The sequence below is a fragment of the Amphibalanus amphitrite genome, unplaced genomic scaffold (assembly GCF_019059575.1).
Source record: "Amphibalanus amphitrite isolate SeventyFive unplaced genomic scaffold, NRLGWU_Aamphi_draft 000096F_arrow, whole genome shotgun sequence".
NCBI classification, from domain to species: Eukaryota; Metazoa; Arthropoda; class Thecostraca; order Balanomorpha; family Balanidae; genus Amphibalanus; species Amphibalanus amphitrite.
The window spans coordinates 64,517-80,692 of record NW_024881591.1 but is presented as its reverse complement, the minus strand read 5'-3'; the positions used below and the strand labels follow the sequence as shown (position 1 = coordinate 80,692).

The following is a 16,176-nucleotide window of genomic DNA, read 5'->3' as shown; positions in this document are numbered from 1 at the left end:
GGTACCGTTTTGAGCTTTCTGAACAACGCTTTTCCCGTTCTGGACTTCGGACAGTCCGTTGCCGTTCACCTCTGCCTGCCGCTGGCCGGGAGTCTCTCCCAGCGCGCCGAACGCCGTCAGCGCGATGTTGTGTTTCTGGCAGAGCCGGCGCAGCTCGCGCTGCTGGAAGTAGGCGTGACACTCGATCTGAAGGACGGCCGGCGCGATCTCGGCCGCCGCCACCACCTTGGTGAGCTGGTGGACGCTGAAGTTGCGCACGCCGATGTTATTGGTCAGACCAAGCCGAACCAGACGTTCCATGTCGCGCCACACGGCCAGCAGGTCGGTCCCCAGGTCCAGCTCCAGACGGTCGGTGTCCGTGGGTGACAGACACAGGGCCAGGTTTAGCTCTCTGTCCGCGTGGGATTCGGCTTGAAGGGACACGCTGCGTCTGCGGCCCGTAGTGATGTTGGGTTTGTACCTGGCTCCAAAAGTCATAAGGGCATCATGTTGAAGACTGATGCTTCTGTTGAGTGCGAAGCCTTTTCTCCGCCGCTGAAGCTCGTCCGCTGCTGGAGTCACGCTGCATGGTGTTTCGCCGTGGTTACCGTTCTCTCGGTGCTTCTCTACCAGACCAACCGGGTGCTCGATCAGGTACAGGTCGACGTACTCGAGGTCCAGCAGCTGCAGAGATCTGCGCAGGTAGGCCTCGGCCCGGCCGGCCTGCATGCCCGTCATGGGCAGCTTGGTCACCACGAAGATGTCGCTGCGGCTGAGTCTGCCGGACGCGATGACGGCGTTGATGGCGGCGCCCACCTCCCTCTCGTGGCCGTGTGAGAAGGCGGTGTCGATGTGCCGGTAGCCGGCCAGCAGGGCGGCCCGCACGGCGGCGCCGACGTCCCGGCGCTCTCCGCCGGCCGGGCAGCTGATCCCCAGCAGCGGCATCTTGAGGCCGCCCCGCAGCTGCACACTGTGTGTCTTCATTGTGGAACGGTACGTCTGGCAAACTGCTTCTCACTGCTCAGTGTTCCCGTCAGCCAGGCGGCCGGCTGTTGCGGTTGTTTCCGTTTGAGACGTCTTATACAATACAATTGTATAAATACAATACAATTGTATAAGACGTCTCAAATACAATACGCTGTCTTACAATACAATACAATACGCTGTCTTATACAATTCCGGGCCTTGGTTCCGGTCATCCAATGCCTCGGCTCCTGAATGCAGCCGGTGCGATGGACGCTGGCCACTGTCCCGTCGCCTCTCGATCTCCAATGACTGTCCGTGCTTTCCTTGCCGACCACCGGGCTGCTGTTTGCGCACCCCTCTCCGGCTAGGATCTGCCGCTGTGCACACTGGAGGCACCAGCCGGCGCTGGTCGGCTTCACAGAGATGCTCCCCACTCTCCCCGGAGCAGTCAGCAACGCTCAGCGGTCAGCCCGCAGCTCGCACACACCGCGGAGCGCCTGCGTGCATCCCTCCGCGCGCGGTACCCACCGTCTGACTGCAGCGGAGCTGCTTGTGCGTGCCGCTGTGCCTCCACCCGAGGTCACCTTGGCGGCTCCCCCGTCGGAGATCAGTGTGACTCCTTGTGGCTCTTTGTGTGGCTTATCGGCCCTTATTAGCTTTCTTGCGGCTGCTGACAGTATCTCGTGTCGAGGATGCTGTCTGTTGGTCGGTTTGGAATGGTTCCTAGTTTTTGTTGTTGTTGCACACCTGCCTTAATGCTTAGCTGTACACCTCTGCAAGGTGTGTTCGCCTTTGGGCATGTGTTGCTTCAGATGCCTCTGCACAAACCGGTTGGTACAAACACAGTGCCGGCGCAGCTAAATTTAGCTTACAGATCGTGCGTAGTAGAATATCAAATGTTGAGATGTTTGGCATTGGCACACTCAGCCAACTGCACTGGTTTGAAAGCAAGTTATTCCGGTACATGAATCTGTTTAAAGCTGCCCGGCTGCTTCAATAATTCGGTCGCAGTCGACTTGATTTGCTATTGAATGTAAATTGTTCACGCAATGAAGGTATGATAAAGTTTTGAGTGCATTTCAAACAATCTTATTGCAATGTTAAAAGTATGTAATCCTGTTTTACCTGACTTTAACCCGCGCCGGGCCGGTGCTCCGCGACTTCCGCGCCGGGCCGGGGGGGGGGGGTGTCTGAACACCCTCCCCCCTTCTAACTCGGCTCCTGGGCCACATAGCAACACGCGGTAAGCGGCATTCGAAAGAACGGCCAAAATCAGGACGAAAACACTTTAGTCATTTTTTAGGTCAGGTCAAAGGTCAGGTCACCAGAGGTCACCAAAGGTAAAATGTTGGCTATTTCAACATTTTGGAAACTGCCAACGGCTAACTCGGGAACCGATAGAGCTACAGCGCCGCGGAAAAGCGCATTCGATAGTTCTTTTAACGCTCTTTCGCTAATATGTCCTCAGATTTGACCTCAGGTCAGCGGTTTAGCCTTCAGAGGGCAAAAACTTCAAAAATAGCCGTTTTTACGAAAAGTGTTTTTCGGCAATAACGTTTAACTCATAAGAGCCACGACATTTATTTTGCCAGCATCGTGTTCCTCTCGTCGAGACGCGTCGAATGAACTATAATTTGACTTTGAAAGGTCAACTTGAAAATTTGACCTCAGGTCAAGGTCATGACCTGACCGGTGACATGTTGCATATCAGTCGATCGGCAACGTCGAGCCGAACACATCTAAGGCGTTTTCATCGCTCTAGTATGCCTCTATCAGAAGTTATTAGCGAAAAACTGTCAGATACTATTCGTGACCTGAGATGACCTCGGGGACATAACGAGGGGTCACAGTTGCCATTTTCCGGTTCAGTGTGTCAATTTTACCTGCATCTCGATGTTTGAGAGTGTCTAGAATGGCGTTCGTGCAAAACAGACGCTTTTCGATTTTCTCCCATTGACTTATAATGGAGAGGCCGCAAAATTGACCTGACCTTAGGTCACCGATATCAAAATTCCGAGATATACATTTTATAGATACTGTTACTCTTATCAATCGCTGAAAGTTTCAAGGCAATCGTTCAGTTGGCGTAGCTATGACGAGCATTCCTATTTTTTCTGAGGTGAGGTCACTTGGCGTGATCTGGTGACCTGACCTTGGGCGACCTGGGTCTGAAATTTTCACAACATGTGCGGAAAAGATGCACGAACAGGTGTGCGAAAAACGGCGGCGCTCCGCGCCGCCGTTTTTGAGATATCGGCGAAAAACCGCAGGGAGGGGGGGGGTGTTCAAACACCCCCGTCCCGGCGCGGGTTAATGGGAAAAATGATCGTTAACATGGCACAAATGTATTATTTTAGTGGTACTTAAAAGAGATCGAAACACAGGATTCGGTGTTTTGATCTTTTTCAAGTGCTAAAATAATACATTTGTGTAATGTTTATTATCAATTTCTTTCCCATTGTATTAACGATTATCATGGCAAAAAAAAAACGCCATCCAATACATTAACCCTCACCGGTGGGGGGGGGGGGTCGAACGGACCCCCCCCCCTCGGTTTTTTGCGAATAACTCGCGTAAAAAGTGGCTGATTGCGACGAAACTTTCAGAACTTTCGCGTTAATCAATTTTACACCTACCCTGATAATTTCATGACCCTGATCCTAATAACCTTTGACATGTGACCTACTTTTCAAGACCATGTTTGGCCGGAATCGCGATTCGGCGTGTGTCGGCTCGCATTAGCCGCGCGTTTGTGGTCTTTTCGTGGTTTCAAGCGTTCAAACAGGGGATATGATGTTGCTCCCATGCATTAGGGTTGGTGTCAAGGTCATCGGAAGGTCAGGTCAGGTCATTGACCTTTGATGACTTTGGTTCACTTTTTCAAATTTTACATGTTTCTAGGCTAGTTTTTTAGCTGAATTCGAATTAAGCAACCATGTGAATATTTACGATGTAGTTTTGGTGCCTTTGTGAATATTTTCGATGTTACGAAGCTTTCAGAGGCGGTTGCCACCTACTACGAATACCCGGCAAAACCCTTACTGGTTGACCTGACCTGGCCTAATTGCATGAAGACATCATCTATGATCATAACTAGCATTATATTCGTGATCAGCACCCCGAAAAAACCTTTAGCAACCACTCTTTACGACGTTCTAACAGGTCCCGATTTTGTTGAAGCACTTGCTGTATGTAAGGCATAGGTATAAGTTCTATGAGAAAAAAACACTTTTAAATGGCCTCCTTACAATGAAATACCAATTGATGAAATAATGAAATAATTATTGATGATTTCGACCACAGGTCATTATCAAAATAAGCCAGACAGAACTTTTGTCAGACACGGACAAACTTTTGTCAGAACTTTTGTTTGAACTTTGTGTCTGACAAAAGTTCTGTCTGGCTTATTTTGATAATGACCTGTGGTCGAAATCATCAATAATTATTTCATTATTTCATCATTTGGTATTTCGTTGTAAGGAAAGGAGGCCATTTAAAAGTGTTTTTTTCTCATAGGTCCCGATTTTCCCGACTTTTGGGTCATTGCCCTGACCTGGAAGGTCAACCAATGAGCTAGGACTTTAAAATTGGGTATCATCGGCTTCCTCTCGTCACGGGCAACACGCTCGTTTTTTTCTGCGAAGCTCTAGCTCGATTATGGGCGAAACGGCAAGAAGGGGTCCAACGGACCCCCCCCCCCCCCATTCGTTCGCGGCTGGCAAAACACCAATACGGACGAGGGTTAAATGTTTAGGGTAAAAGGTGCTAAGATGCCCAGTCAAGTAAGATGCCCACTGCACCACTGTTTCAAAACTATGAGAACTCTTTACGCAGCAGAAGTCTTTTCGAAATAACAACGCCAGGGCCAGGTGGAACAGGCATGTGTTCTACATCTGCAGTGAGGTCGAGTCTGTTTTTCGTGAAGTTCTTAAAATATAAGCTGCATTTAAAAGTTCATGCTAAAAAAAAAGCTCATTCAAAAGTTCATTTAAAAATTCATGTTGTGTACGACCTGCGTGACTTATATGCTGTTTTTCTATTTCACATCACGTTTGAATTTGCCGTGAGTGATTGCGCTGCACCACAATGGCTCGTAGTTTCGTTGCACTTCATTTAATGTTCATTCGGTGCAAGCGGCCAAAACGTTCATCGGCAGTTGAGGGTAAAACGTCACTATCCTTAATTCAGGTTGGGTAGTCTTACCTAACGCCAATAGGTTAGGCTCGGCTGGGAGACAGGCCCATGTTGTTGAGCGTGCCTCCCACTCCCAGGACCGGTGCCGATGCCAAGCAACCGTCATACACTTGTGACTTCTGCAGGTCTTGATAAGATGCATATGCGGGTCATTCGGAATTGTGAGTGACCTTTGGGCTTTGATCTTGACATCGTTGAGCTCGACGTTTCATTTTTATGCTTATGTTGGACTTCATGCACTACTTCAACTTCCGATGGCTTCAATCGGACAACAGTAAAAAAGTGGAAGCCAATCAGTCCGTTTAATTACCTTTTTGCCCGGGCGTTTTACCCAGTACCATGGGTAAGAAGCGCCTTTGTAAACGTTAACCCGCGCCCCGTAGGGGGGCCGAAACGGCCCCCTGTCCTTTTCCGTCGATATCTCCTAAACGGCTGGAGATATCGCCACCAAACTTTCAGGACCCCTCCGGGCATCAATTTTACACATTGTGACCAAAACTTTTTCCAGAGGCTATGATAGGTTGGCCACAAATGACGTCAGAATGACGTCATGTTCTGCCATTTTCGACCGAAAAAAGACCTTCGCGAGAAGAGCTGTCAGGCCTACAGCTTTGAAGATACAGAAAAATGATCAAGACATAAAAGGTGGCTATCTCGGATTTTTGAATTTTCTTAGTTTTGACCCTCAAAAATCAAAAAAGCAATTTTTTGGATATATTAGCCAAAAAATCCAAAAAGTTTTTTGTATTTCGAAAAAAAACGGAATATATGTGATAGTACCTACCGTCCTCTATCTATATACCAAATTTCAGATCGATATATTGTTTTTTGGCCAAGTTATAGCGAAAAAAAAAACTGTTCAAAAATGATGACGTCAAATTTTCAAACGCAATTTTTGGCAATTCTACACCACGTAGGGCAAAACAGAGACCACCATTGGACTCCCCGTGACGAGCTGCATCGAATCGATACCCATTTTATGCAAAAATATCAACTTTGAAATTTGACCTAATGTGACCTGACCTTGACCTGACCTTCACCAAAACGTGACCTAAGCTGGCCCCAAAAGCTGCCTGACCCACATAATCGCATTTGTCATGTAAAATGGACCATAAAACATGTATCACACGACACTTTCATATTGTGACCCCCAGTGACCTGACCTCTGTGACCTGACCTGGTAACAGTGACCTTAGATAGCGAAGTATGTGTTTGACGAACAATGTACCATCGATGGTTTTCAATAACTTGCCAATTTACTCGATTTCACAACACATTTCTTGAAATGCCTGTGAACGGTGAAAATCCGACCTTTGACCTGACCTGTGACGTCATCGGTTTGACCTAGGTCAATGAAATTTGGTCACAAGGTAGTTCCCCGGTGGGGCTATAGAACGCCGTTTGAATTTTGAAAATCGGCCGGTAAATTTCCGAGATCTAAGGGGGGCCGAAACGCCCCCCCCCCCCCCTACGGGTGGGTCCGCCGGTAGCCCTACGGGGCGCGGGTTAAGAAAGTGAAGAAAAATATGGTATATTAAGCAAGCTAGATTTTCATACTCTCGCTGCTAAAAAAAAAAAAAAATGCAAATGAATGAGGTGCTGGCAAAATAAAAACTCTTTGCGTACCAAGATAAGCGAGTTATGATCAGTTTCCCTTAGCATGGGCGTTTTGCCATCTTCTACCCTATCTGACTTTGACCCAACCCGAATCTTACATTGACCTAGGTATTTGATATGTCGTTTGAATTCCGCATCCGGTAGGAACTCTCAGAGATCGTACCTAAAGGGCAAAAATTGCCCCCTGCCAGCTATCTAAGCTGCGGGGGTCGGTTGGAATATCCTGGTCATGAATTCCCATATTTCTCACTTTGGTAGCATACAAAGCAGAAAATGCTGCCCACTCGAGTACGACATCGCGTTCGATACGAGAGGACAAACTGGCACGTAATGTGAAGAGGGTATTGGGAGGGGAATGAGGACTGTCTGATCATCTGGCTCGAGTGCCTGCCTTGGAGTACCCAACGCAAGACACGGGATCTACAAGTGGTGTTTCCTGCCCGAGTGCACGTGACCGACGATGGTGCGAGTATCGGACCATTGTCTAAAGGTCGGCGGCAGCGGCCTCTCTTGAACACCGATTGTAGCGTGAGTGGAGAGAGGAAACCGCTGTTTATTCTCCTAGGATTTTAACCGCTTTTTAAGATGGATGCCAGTGTGCTGAATGAAAACTTTTCCATTTGAGTGGTGATGGCTTCAAGTTTTTCTTTAAGCTACAATCTACCGTCATAGGGGAATGTGATTTGTGAATTGGGAATAAACAACAGACAGAATAGGGATTAGGGAGCGTATATTGTATTGGACATTCACAATTTAACAGAAAACTTCCATGCGCACACTCCGATGTGCGCAATACTCAAGTGGAATTGCACGACAGATATCGCTAAAATGAACATAAACTTTACAACTTCTCCTTTTGACAGTCACGCCGTTGACTTAACCGGGAATGGAAATTCGGGATGCTCGTCAACTCCCGGAAAACTATCGTAAAACTTGAAGCTTCTGCCGGCCTCTCCCTGGTCCAACAGGCGCAGAGCCCCCATGTCCACCTCATCCAGCTTGAAGCTGAATAGGTCGCCGTTCTCTTTGATGCGACCAGCGTTGGTTGACTTGGGGATGACGATGATGTCCTGCTGGACCAGGAACCTGAGCAGCACCTGGGCCGCCGTCCGTTTGTGTTTCTCGGCCACCAGACGTACCACGGGGTTGTTGAGCAGGTCGGGCAGCTCGATCTTGACGCCGCGCTTTTCATAGAGCACCTTCCTGCCGGGAGAGGCCAGAGGCGCATAGGCCGTGATGGCGATGTTGTGCTTCTTGCAGACCTCGCGCATCTTCAGCTGCTGAAAGTAGACGTGACACTCGACCTGCAGCACGGCCGGTGGGATGGTAGCAATCGCCACTGTCTTCAGCAGCTGCCTCTCGTTGTAGTTGGACACGCCGATGGACTTTGCCAAGCGCAGGGAGACCATGCGTTCCATTTCCTTCCAGACGGCGATCAGGTCCGTGCCGTGATGGAGCGGCATCCGTCCGTCCTCTGGTGGCGGGGAGGTCAGCTCGCTGCGCTCCAGCGCCCCCACCGGGCTGTGTACCAGGTACAGATCCACCGAGTCCAGCCCGAGCGCGGCCAGCGAGCGGCGCAGACTCGGCTCCACGCGCTCGGGCCGCATCGCCACGCTCGGCAGCTTGGTCACCACGAACAGGTCGCTCCTGGTGAGCTTGCCGGTGGCGATGGCGGCCTTGATGCCGCGTCCTACGTCGGCCTCGTTGTGGTAGAGCTCAGCGGTGTCGATGTGCCGGTACCCGGCCAGCAGGGCGGTCTCCACGGCGGTGGAAATCTCGTCTCCGACGGCCCGCCAGCAGCCGAGGCCGAGCAGCGGCATCTTGTGACCGCTGTTGAGCTGTACGGTGGTCGCCATGGCTGAGTATTGGTGATCACCCGGTCTGGTCCGCTGAAGCCGACACTGCACTCAGTGGTAGCGCGTCTGCAGCCGCAGGGCAGAGCAGGGAGCTGTCAGGTGAGGCCGGACGGGCGCACTTTGTCCGTGCCCCGAGTGGCGACTGGCTGCGGGAGGCCTCAGGCTGATTCAGTCCCACTATCAGACAATGACTCGACACATGGGCGGGCGGAGGTCGCCCAGCTGCCTGTCACTATGCACACAATGTGATGTGGAGGATAGCGGGAGAGGAAGGGAGAGAGAGAGAGAGAGAGAGAGAGAGAGAGAGAGAGAGAGAGAGAGAGAGAAAGAGAGAGAGGGAGAGAGAGAGTGTGTGTGAGAGAGAGATATATATGGAGAGAAGAGAGGTGAGTGAGTGAGTGAGTGAGTGAGTGAGTGAGTGAGTGAGTGAGTGAGTGAGTGAGTGAGTGAGTGAGTGAGCTAGAGAGAGGAGAGAGAGAGAGAGGCGCGGCACAACCTGTTTACACGAAATGCTAATCAGCGCTGCGGACAGCGAACGCCGGCGCGCACACATGCGTGGGCCGCACAGCCGGCGTCAGCGCTGTGTGCGAGATAAGCGGCAGCTCGCTGCGATCAACTGTTCGGAGGGGCAAACAAGGGCTCGTGTCCGGAATAATGATCGTTCAAGATTGAAATTCATTCCCGTATTCAACTTGGGATATCGATCATCGATCACGTGATTTTTGATTTACAGAATGAAATACATTATGCGGTATCTGAAGGGAGCTACTTGTCTTAATTCTAAAGTGAACGCTCGAACTAATTCTTTTATTCTTATTGAATGTTTAATTCTTTTGTTCTTACTGAACAAATAGAACTTACAGAGCAGCAATCGTTACCGTACGGATAACGAGCGTGCTTGTTAGGTCTCGATATCGTTTGGTGGAAACTTCGTGGACGAGTAACAGGTCACACGATGACCTGTTGCTCCCATTTCGCGTGTGCGGCTGTTTTACTACGCCGTCCCTTCCGTGGCTGCCTGTAACGCGCCGCTGATTTATGTTACAGATGACGGCACCGCCAAAAAAATCTGCTGGCTTCTGGCCGAGTGCTGCCTGAGCGCCCACCAGCCGGCGCAGGCGCTCGACGCCGTCCGCTTCATCGAGGCCAAGTTCGTCACAAAGCCAGAGGACGCGCGCAAAAAGGTCGGGTGCGATGGCAACTCGATACATTATTTTCGACAGTATAACTGTCTTTTGTACATTGTGATTGTAACCATAAACCAATATGAAGTCAGAATTATCGCGTATCAGTTCTGTTTAGTTTTTGTGTGCCTGTTTCCATGCCGCTGTTACTCTCTGGTCACTGTGTGACACAGTGCAGGGCGCTCTGTCTGGTCGCTGCCCCCCGTCCGCCGTCTGACCCCGTCCCTGGGTCACCAGGACGGCACGCTGACCAGCCTGGCTCTGCGGATGCACCGGTACCGGCTGCGGGCCGGCCTGCAGCTGCACAACCTCTCTGACGTGGCCTCGGACGTGCGTCTTCTCGCTGACACGGTACGGCAGGACCGGGTACAGATTGAGGGCCCTCACAGAGCTAGTGAGATCCTTGGCCACATCTGGAGGCTGCGCACCGGCCTTGGGACCCTCCGGCCGGTAGCAGCGGCAGAGATTATAATAAAGCTTCTTTGGCAGTGATAATAGATCTGGTGTAAATAAATGTAAAATAATGTGTAGATGTAAAAAGAACGTGGCCTGCACGATCGTAAGCTTGTCTTCAGTTTCTGGAGCATTAATCGCTTCATTTTGGGATGATAACGGATAGATTTGTTATGTTTTGCAGCTGTGCTTAGTCATTCACTCTTACCATTCGACTAGCGATCACCTCGAATCCACCCTTCTCGTCCACCAGGACATGAGCCGCGCGTTCATCGAGAGCTACTCGGAGTACCTGTCGGGCCGCGGCCGGTCGGCAGTGTCCGTGCTGAACCGGGTGGCCGGTATGACCCTCCCTCCGTACCGCGCCACCGGCGAGCACGTGGCCACCATGTACTACAACAACCTGGCCTGCATCCACCACTACCTCAACAAACCCAACGTGGCCGGATACTACCTGCGGCGGGCCATCGCTGAGAACGACGCCGCCACCGCGCCGCCGGCCAAAACCGATGGTGGGCAGGAGTGACGGAGCGGTAACATGGCTGAAAAGTGATTTAGCCAGCAGGGTACTGTGGGAATGGACGGCCTAAATAGTGGTGCCTGGAAGAAGCAATGGGTGTAGTTTTGTATTGTATCTTTTCACGTTGGGGTTATCGGTGATTAATTACAAAAAAACGCTGTTATCTCCGTTGCGAGCCTCACTAAGTGTAATGTGTAATAGTAACCCCATGAACTGAAAAACCATCTGCTGCCGACTGCTGACCCATTCGTTCTTCTCCAGGTGACCGGTACGGCGGTGTGCCTGTGCACGCCATCGGCGGCTCGCGGCACTACGAGCTGGTCTATAACGCCGGTATTGCCTTCCTGCACGCGGGCCGTCCCAAGCAGGCGTTCGACTGTCTGACGGAGGCCATCCAGGTGTACCACACCAACCCGCGGCTCTGGCTGCGGCTGGCAGAGTGCTGCATCCTGGCGCACAGACAGGTTAGTAGACAGGGCGACAGAGGGACGCCAGGCTGGCAGAGTGCTGCATACTCGCCCACAGACAGGTCAGTGGCCATGACTCTGGCTGCGGCTGGCAGTGTGCTGCATACTCGCCCACAGACAGGTTAGTAGGCAGGGCGACGGTACAATGCAAAGGTAGTCAGAATGGTGACAAAAACTGTTAGCTCATAGCTGTGAGCTTAGCATGGTTAGCACTTAGCTGTCACCATGACGAATTATGAAACAATGCCACATCTGTAGTGTTACCACGACACGATACAGCGACGCAAGGCTTACGCTGAGGCTTACCATCATGGCGAAGAAGCAATGACAGGCTAGTTGCCATGGCGACAAAAGTTCAGCTCAGTATCCGCTACCAGTGGTGTCTAACGTATATGGAAAAAGAACGGCGGCCTTGGGTCCGATACTCGCAGGTAGAAAGGTGTTACCTCTGTTAATACCTCTGTTGGTGTCTCCGTACCTCTGCTGTGACTGTTGTGACTCGGCGGTGAATTTTGGTGAGCGAGCTGAGCACGTGACGTCACGCGTCCTTGGTTTGGAGCGTCTGCCGAGGTGGCGCTATCCAGCTGCGATCGTCATTGTTGGCGATGCGTTAGGCGAGAGGAGATGCAACAAAAAAAAACTAGTTTGCTAGCGCAGGGTGTAATTCGCTGCGGCGCACCAGCTCTCTACGTAATTGAATGCATCTCTCTCTGCACCGTGCAGGGCGATCGATAGGAATGTTGTTTGTGTAGTCTGCAAACCTGAGTTATTGCTGTGTCTCCGATCGAGTCAGACAATGGGAGCGTGTTCTGCGTTCCATTTGACACACCGCCGCAGGTATGCGGTGCGGTCGAGGACCTGGTCGGACGAATGATGAGTGACGTGTTTTGTGTGCCGTTTTTCTCAGGAGAAGCACGGCGACGAGCCGGGAACGGCGGCCGGAGTCGGGGCGAAGAGGCAGAGTCTGATCCAGGGCAGCATCGGTGCCGGCGTGCACAGAAAACTGATTCTCCGGGCCACCCCAACCGCAGCCAGGTGTGTGCAATGTTTGCAGTCTCCTCTGCAGAAAGATCCATACTCTGCCTTCTGTACCTCGGATAGTGCTGACACATTAGACTATCTACTTTCCAGCTTTACAAGCCTCCACGTTATGAAACCGGTACATGAGTTTACATTGACAGCTATAGGCATATCCTCTAGCGGTACAAAGACGTAGTAATACCATCCGCGCTGTCTGTCGGAGTGTCAGTCCATCGTCCACCGTGTTCTCCGTCCACTGTGCGTGACCTCCCGGACCGCGTCTGTCCGCCAGTTCGGACCAGATCTCGGCGGCCATCCCCAACCCGACGCTGGAGTTCGCCTCGCTGGCTCTGCGGAACGCCTGTCTGATTCTGGGGGAGGATGGAGAGGGAGAGAGCCCCGTCACCGTCGAGCCGGCCAACCCCGTCACACCCGATCAGGTCAGTAACTAACCCCTCGGCCCGCACCTCTGACCAGGTCAGTGACCAGCCCCGTCACACCCGACCAGGTCAGTGGGTCAAAGGTCAGGTCAGGACAGGGGGTGAAGATTGACTGTCGTGGGTCAGCATAGGGCGGGGATGGGTCATCGTAGGTAAGGACAGGATAATTAGAGATACACTGCCGTTTTAATTATTCAGGCTACCTACCTATGATTTACACAGCTGCATAACAATCGTTATTTTAGTCGTGGTGGATGAAGTCACGAGCTTGTCCAATGTCCGTGTCTGGCTGTATTGGACATTCGACGGTGTCATCTGCACTAACACCTGAGTCACTGTGAACCATGGCTCAATGCCTTCTCGGAGCTATTTCTGTGTGTCACCCCAGCCAGACGTGACTCTCCAGACGTGGTCGTGCAAACAGACGACGCCAAGTCGTGACTAAAACAGTGGGGCTCGATGGTAGTGCGTCCAGCGTACAGAGCATGTCGACTGTCGAAGGAAGATGCAATAATGGACTGAGATAAATGGTGATTTCGAATATCCAATTCAAAATGGCCGCTTGCCTTTATTGACACTAGACAGCGGCCCTTGGTACAGCCAATGGCTCTTGATTTTAGTTAGTCTGGGCTCAAACGCATCACACTAAAATTGGGGCCTGAATGATCCAGACCTTAATTTGGCCCAGTCAATGGCCTCGGGTTCGAATTTCGGACCTTCTATCTCCATGTCTCCACCTATCAGTCCATATCGTCCGCTGTATTACACCCTCTCTCACCCCCCTCCCCCTTCCCCCGTCTCCAGGTGCAGACGCTGCGCTGCTCGGTGCTCTCGGCCCCGCCAGTTGATCTCACACTCCCTCCCCCCCTCCCCTACCCCCAGGTCCAGACTCTGCGCTGCTCGGTGCTCTCTGCCCCACCAGTTGATCTCACACTCCCTCCCCCCCTCCCCTACCCCCAGGTCCAGACTCTGCGCTGCTCGGTGCTCTCGGCCGCACCAGTTGATCTCACCTCCCCCCCCCCCTCCCCCGTCTCCAGGTCCAGACGCTGCGCTGCTCGGTGCTCTCGGCCTCCTCCTACGTACACCTGTGTCTGGGCGACCCGGTGCTGGCCCTGGAGGATGCCCGGAAGCTGCTCACCCAGCGGCTACTGGCCCCCGCCCAGCGGCTGCTCGGACACCTGTACGCCGCCGAGGCGCTCCTGCTGCTCGACAGGGCCGACGAGGCCCTGGAGCACCTCACGCCAGATCTCAGCGGTGAGAGGGGCGGAGGGGAAGGGAGAGAGGGAGTGGGTGAGGGAGGGAGGGAGGGGAGATGGCAGACGAGGCCCTGGAGCACCTCGCGCCAGATCTCAGCGGTGAGAGGGGGAGGGGAAGGAAGGGGGAGCGGCAGGGAGTCGCGAGAGGGGCAGAATGGTGGGAGAGAGGTGGCCTCAGGGATAACCGTGCATTGTCGTCACCGATATTTTGGCAGTAAAATTTTGAATTCAGGTTGCCTAACTAGTTTTTCATACTCGATGAGTAGCTTAGCGCTTTTGAGTGAGACATAGGTAACCAGGTGAACCGCACTTTGCTGGAGATCTGTGTTGTCATTCAGTGGCCTTCGTTGGTTATCACCGGCCGTTTTCTGTCTGTGAAGATCGCTGTTATCGGTCCTTTTTGGTACCGCCTGTGGCCCACTAGTTATATTTTTCGTGTGCCTCTCTGACAGCCGCTGGTGCCCCAGGTGCGCACTGCGCTGTTCTGGTGTCCGACTAGAGCTATGACTGTTGGTGTCCCTGGTGCTCCGCTCTGACCGCCCCGGTCTCCCCCAGCGGACGTGTCACTCCACGCGCCGGACGTGGCGCCGTCGCCAGTCGAGCAGCGCTGGTACCCCAACTCGCCGGTAGGGGCGCGCATGTGCCTCCAGTACAATATGGCCGTGGTGCGGACCATCCGCGGCGAGCTGGAGCTCGCCTGGAACCTGCTCAGAACGGTACGGCTGGGAGACCGGTGCACTGTAGGCCGGCAGCCCGAAAAAGCGCTAGAAATTCCCCCAAACTGACTGTCCGCAATATGAACAAAATAGGTATCATTTAATCCCAAATTGATCGAAGAATACGATTCCGATGCCATTTTTGCCCTAAGGTCGAAATTGAGGTGGTCAGTTGTCACCAAACACAAGACTATTTAGACTCGCTAGTGGCCACCACATTTGCCGATTTTAATGCTAATCTTTAGTTGATATTTATTAGTTGACCAGTTGTCGTTTTGAACGCAATTTTCTGTCAGACTAGTTCAGGGCACTGTTGTTCACTGTACCAACAACATTCTTACATATTGCATCGCTTTTCTGCAAGATAAGCTAGCTTTTTGCAAGCAGCTGCAAGACCTAAATAAAAATCATATCTAAATTTTTAAATAGACTTTTAAAAAAACGTTATTTCGAGCAGCTAAAAATAAACATCTTATACTAGCCGCTGATTACTCATCTTTCGTTCCATATAGGTACTTTGCTGCTTTTCCCTGCTACTTTTCGAGATATGCGCCAGTAAACCACATGATGTAGGGGCAATTGTCACCTCGCCGCTCTACTGAATGCCCGGCGCTCTTTATAGCGCTGGAAGTTGTGAAAAACTAAGGCTTATAATCTGAATAAAATATATGTCCCTGAGCTCAGAATTGATCAACGCACACAATGCTGTCAAAATTTTTGGGCCAAACTAAAAAATTCAGTCATTATTAACCCCCAAACACAAGTAAGTGATAATCAACAACAACTTGCTCTTAAGCTAGACTTTTTGAGAAACGTTATTTCGAGCCGCTAAAAATGACCGTGCCATACAAACCACTAATCATCTTTCTGTCATGCCCTACTCGCAATTTTTGCTAATGCCTGCTACTCTTCGAGGTCACGTGACATCACCATTAAAAGTAAATGGGGAGATAAGGAAACTGTTGTTTTTGCGCATGGAATGATCTCAAACTGTCTCAAGCACACGGAATCGTGATTTCATGCACTCCTTGCAAGATCCGATGCTTTACTTTTGCATTTTTGACCTTCCGTGACGTCATTTATGACGTCACTACGGTCATAGGAGTTTCTTGTCAATAACTCATGATCAAATTGAGCCAGCGACTCGGGAAAGCCACCAATGGACTCGGGAAGACCTCCTGAATCGAATGATATGCAATACGACCTCATTCGATTAAGTTCGTGACCTGATGGGCTCTGACCTGACCTTGACTCGAGGTCAACACCTTAAGTTGACCTCACCCGAACAAAAAGTATACCATTCGACGCGCCTGAGCCAGGCAAACACGATGGTGCCAAAATCGCTGCTCTGCGACCATTTTATGCGAAATTATTTACCAAAAACCAAACCCTACCTTGGGCTTTTTGACTTCACCTCAGAGGTTACCGGTTGACATGGGACCTTAAAATCGGGTATCAATCGTTCCGTCTTGAAACGGCGCACACGCTTGTTTTTTCCGCGAGGCTCT

The 16,176-nt window shown here is 51.4% G+C and overlaps 2 protein-coding genes across 4 annotated transcripts in view; one reads left to right on the top strand and one right to left on the bottom strand.

Moving 5' to 3' along the window:
- LOC122380310 (CCR4-NOT transcription complex subunit 10-like) overlaps positions 1-16,176 on the top strand; it is a 36,461-nt gene that overhangs the window by 19,254 nt on the left and 1,031 nt on the right. For all 3 annotated transcript variants that reach the window (XM_043363363.1, XM_043363361.1, XM_043363362.1), the window contains exons 4-11: positions 9,660-9,796; positions 10,034-10,147; positions 10,503-10,761; positions 11,031-11,233; positions 12,144-12,271; positions 12,549-12,696; positions 13,734-13,950; positions 14,508-14,668. In XM_043363363.1, coding sequence (XP_043219298.1) covers positions 9,660-9,796; positions 10,034-10,147; positions 10,503-10,761; positions 11,031-11,233; positions 12,144-12,271; positions 12,549-12,696; positions 13,734-13,950; positions 14,508-14,668 — 1,367 coding nt within the window. The remainder of the gene's footprint in view (positions 1-9,659; positions 9,797-10,033; positions 10,148-10,502; positions 10,762-11,030; positions 11,234-12,143; positions 12,272-12,548; positions 12,697-13,733; positions 13,951-14,507; positions 14,669-16,176) is intronic.
- On the bottom strand, positions 7,470-8,750 carry LOC122380313 (1,5-anhydro-D-fructose reductase-like). Its single transcript, XM_043363365.1, has one exon. It carries the CDS (start codon positions 8,610-8,612, stop codon positions 7,620-7,622), a length of 993 nt encoding a protein of 330 aa, XP_043219300.1. The 5' UTR covers positions 8,613-8,750; the 3' UTR covers positions 7,470-7,619.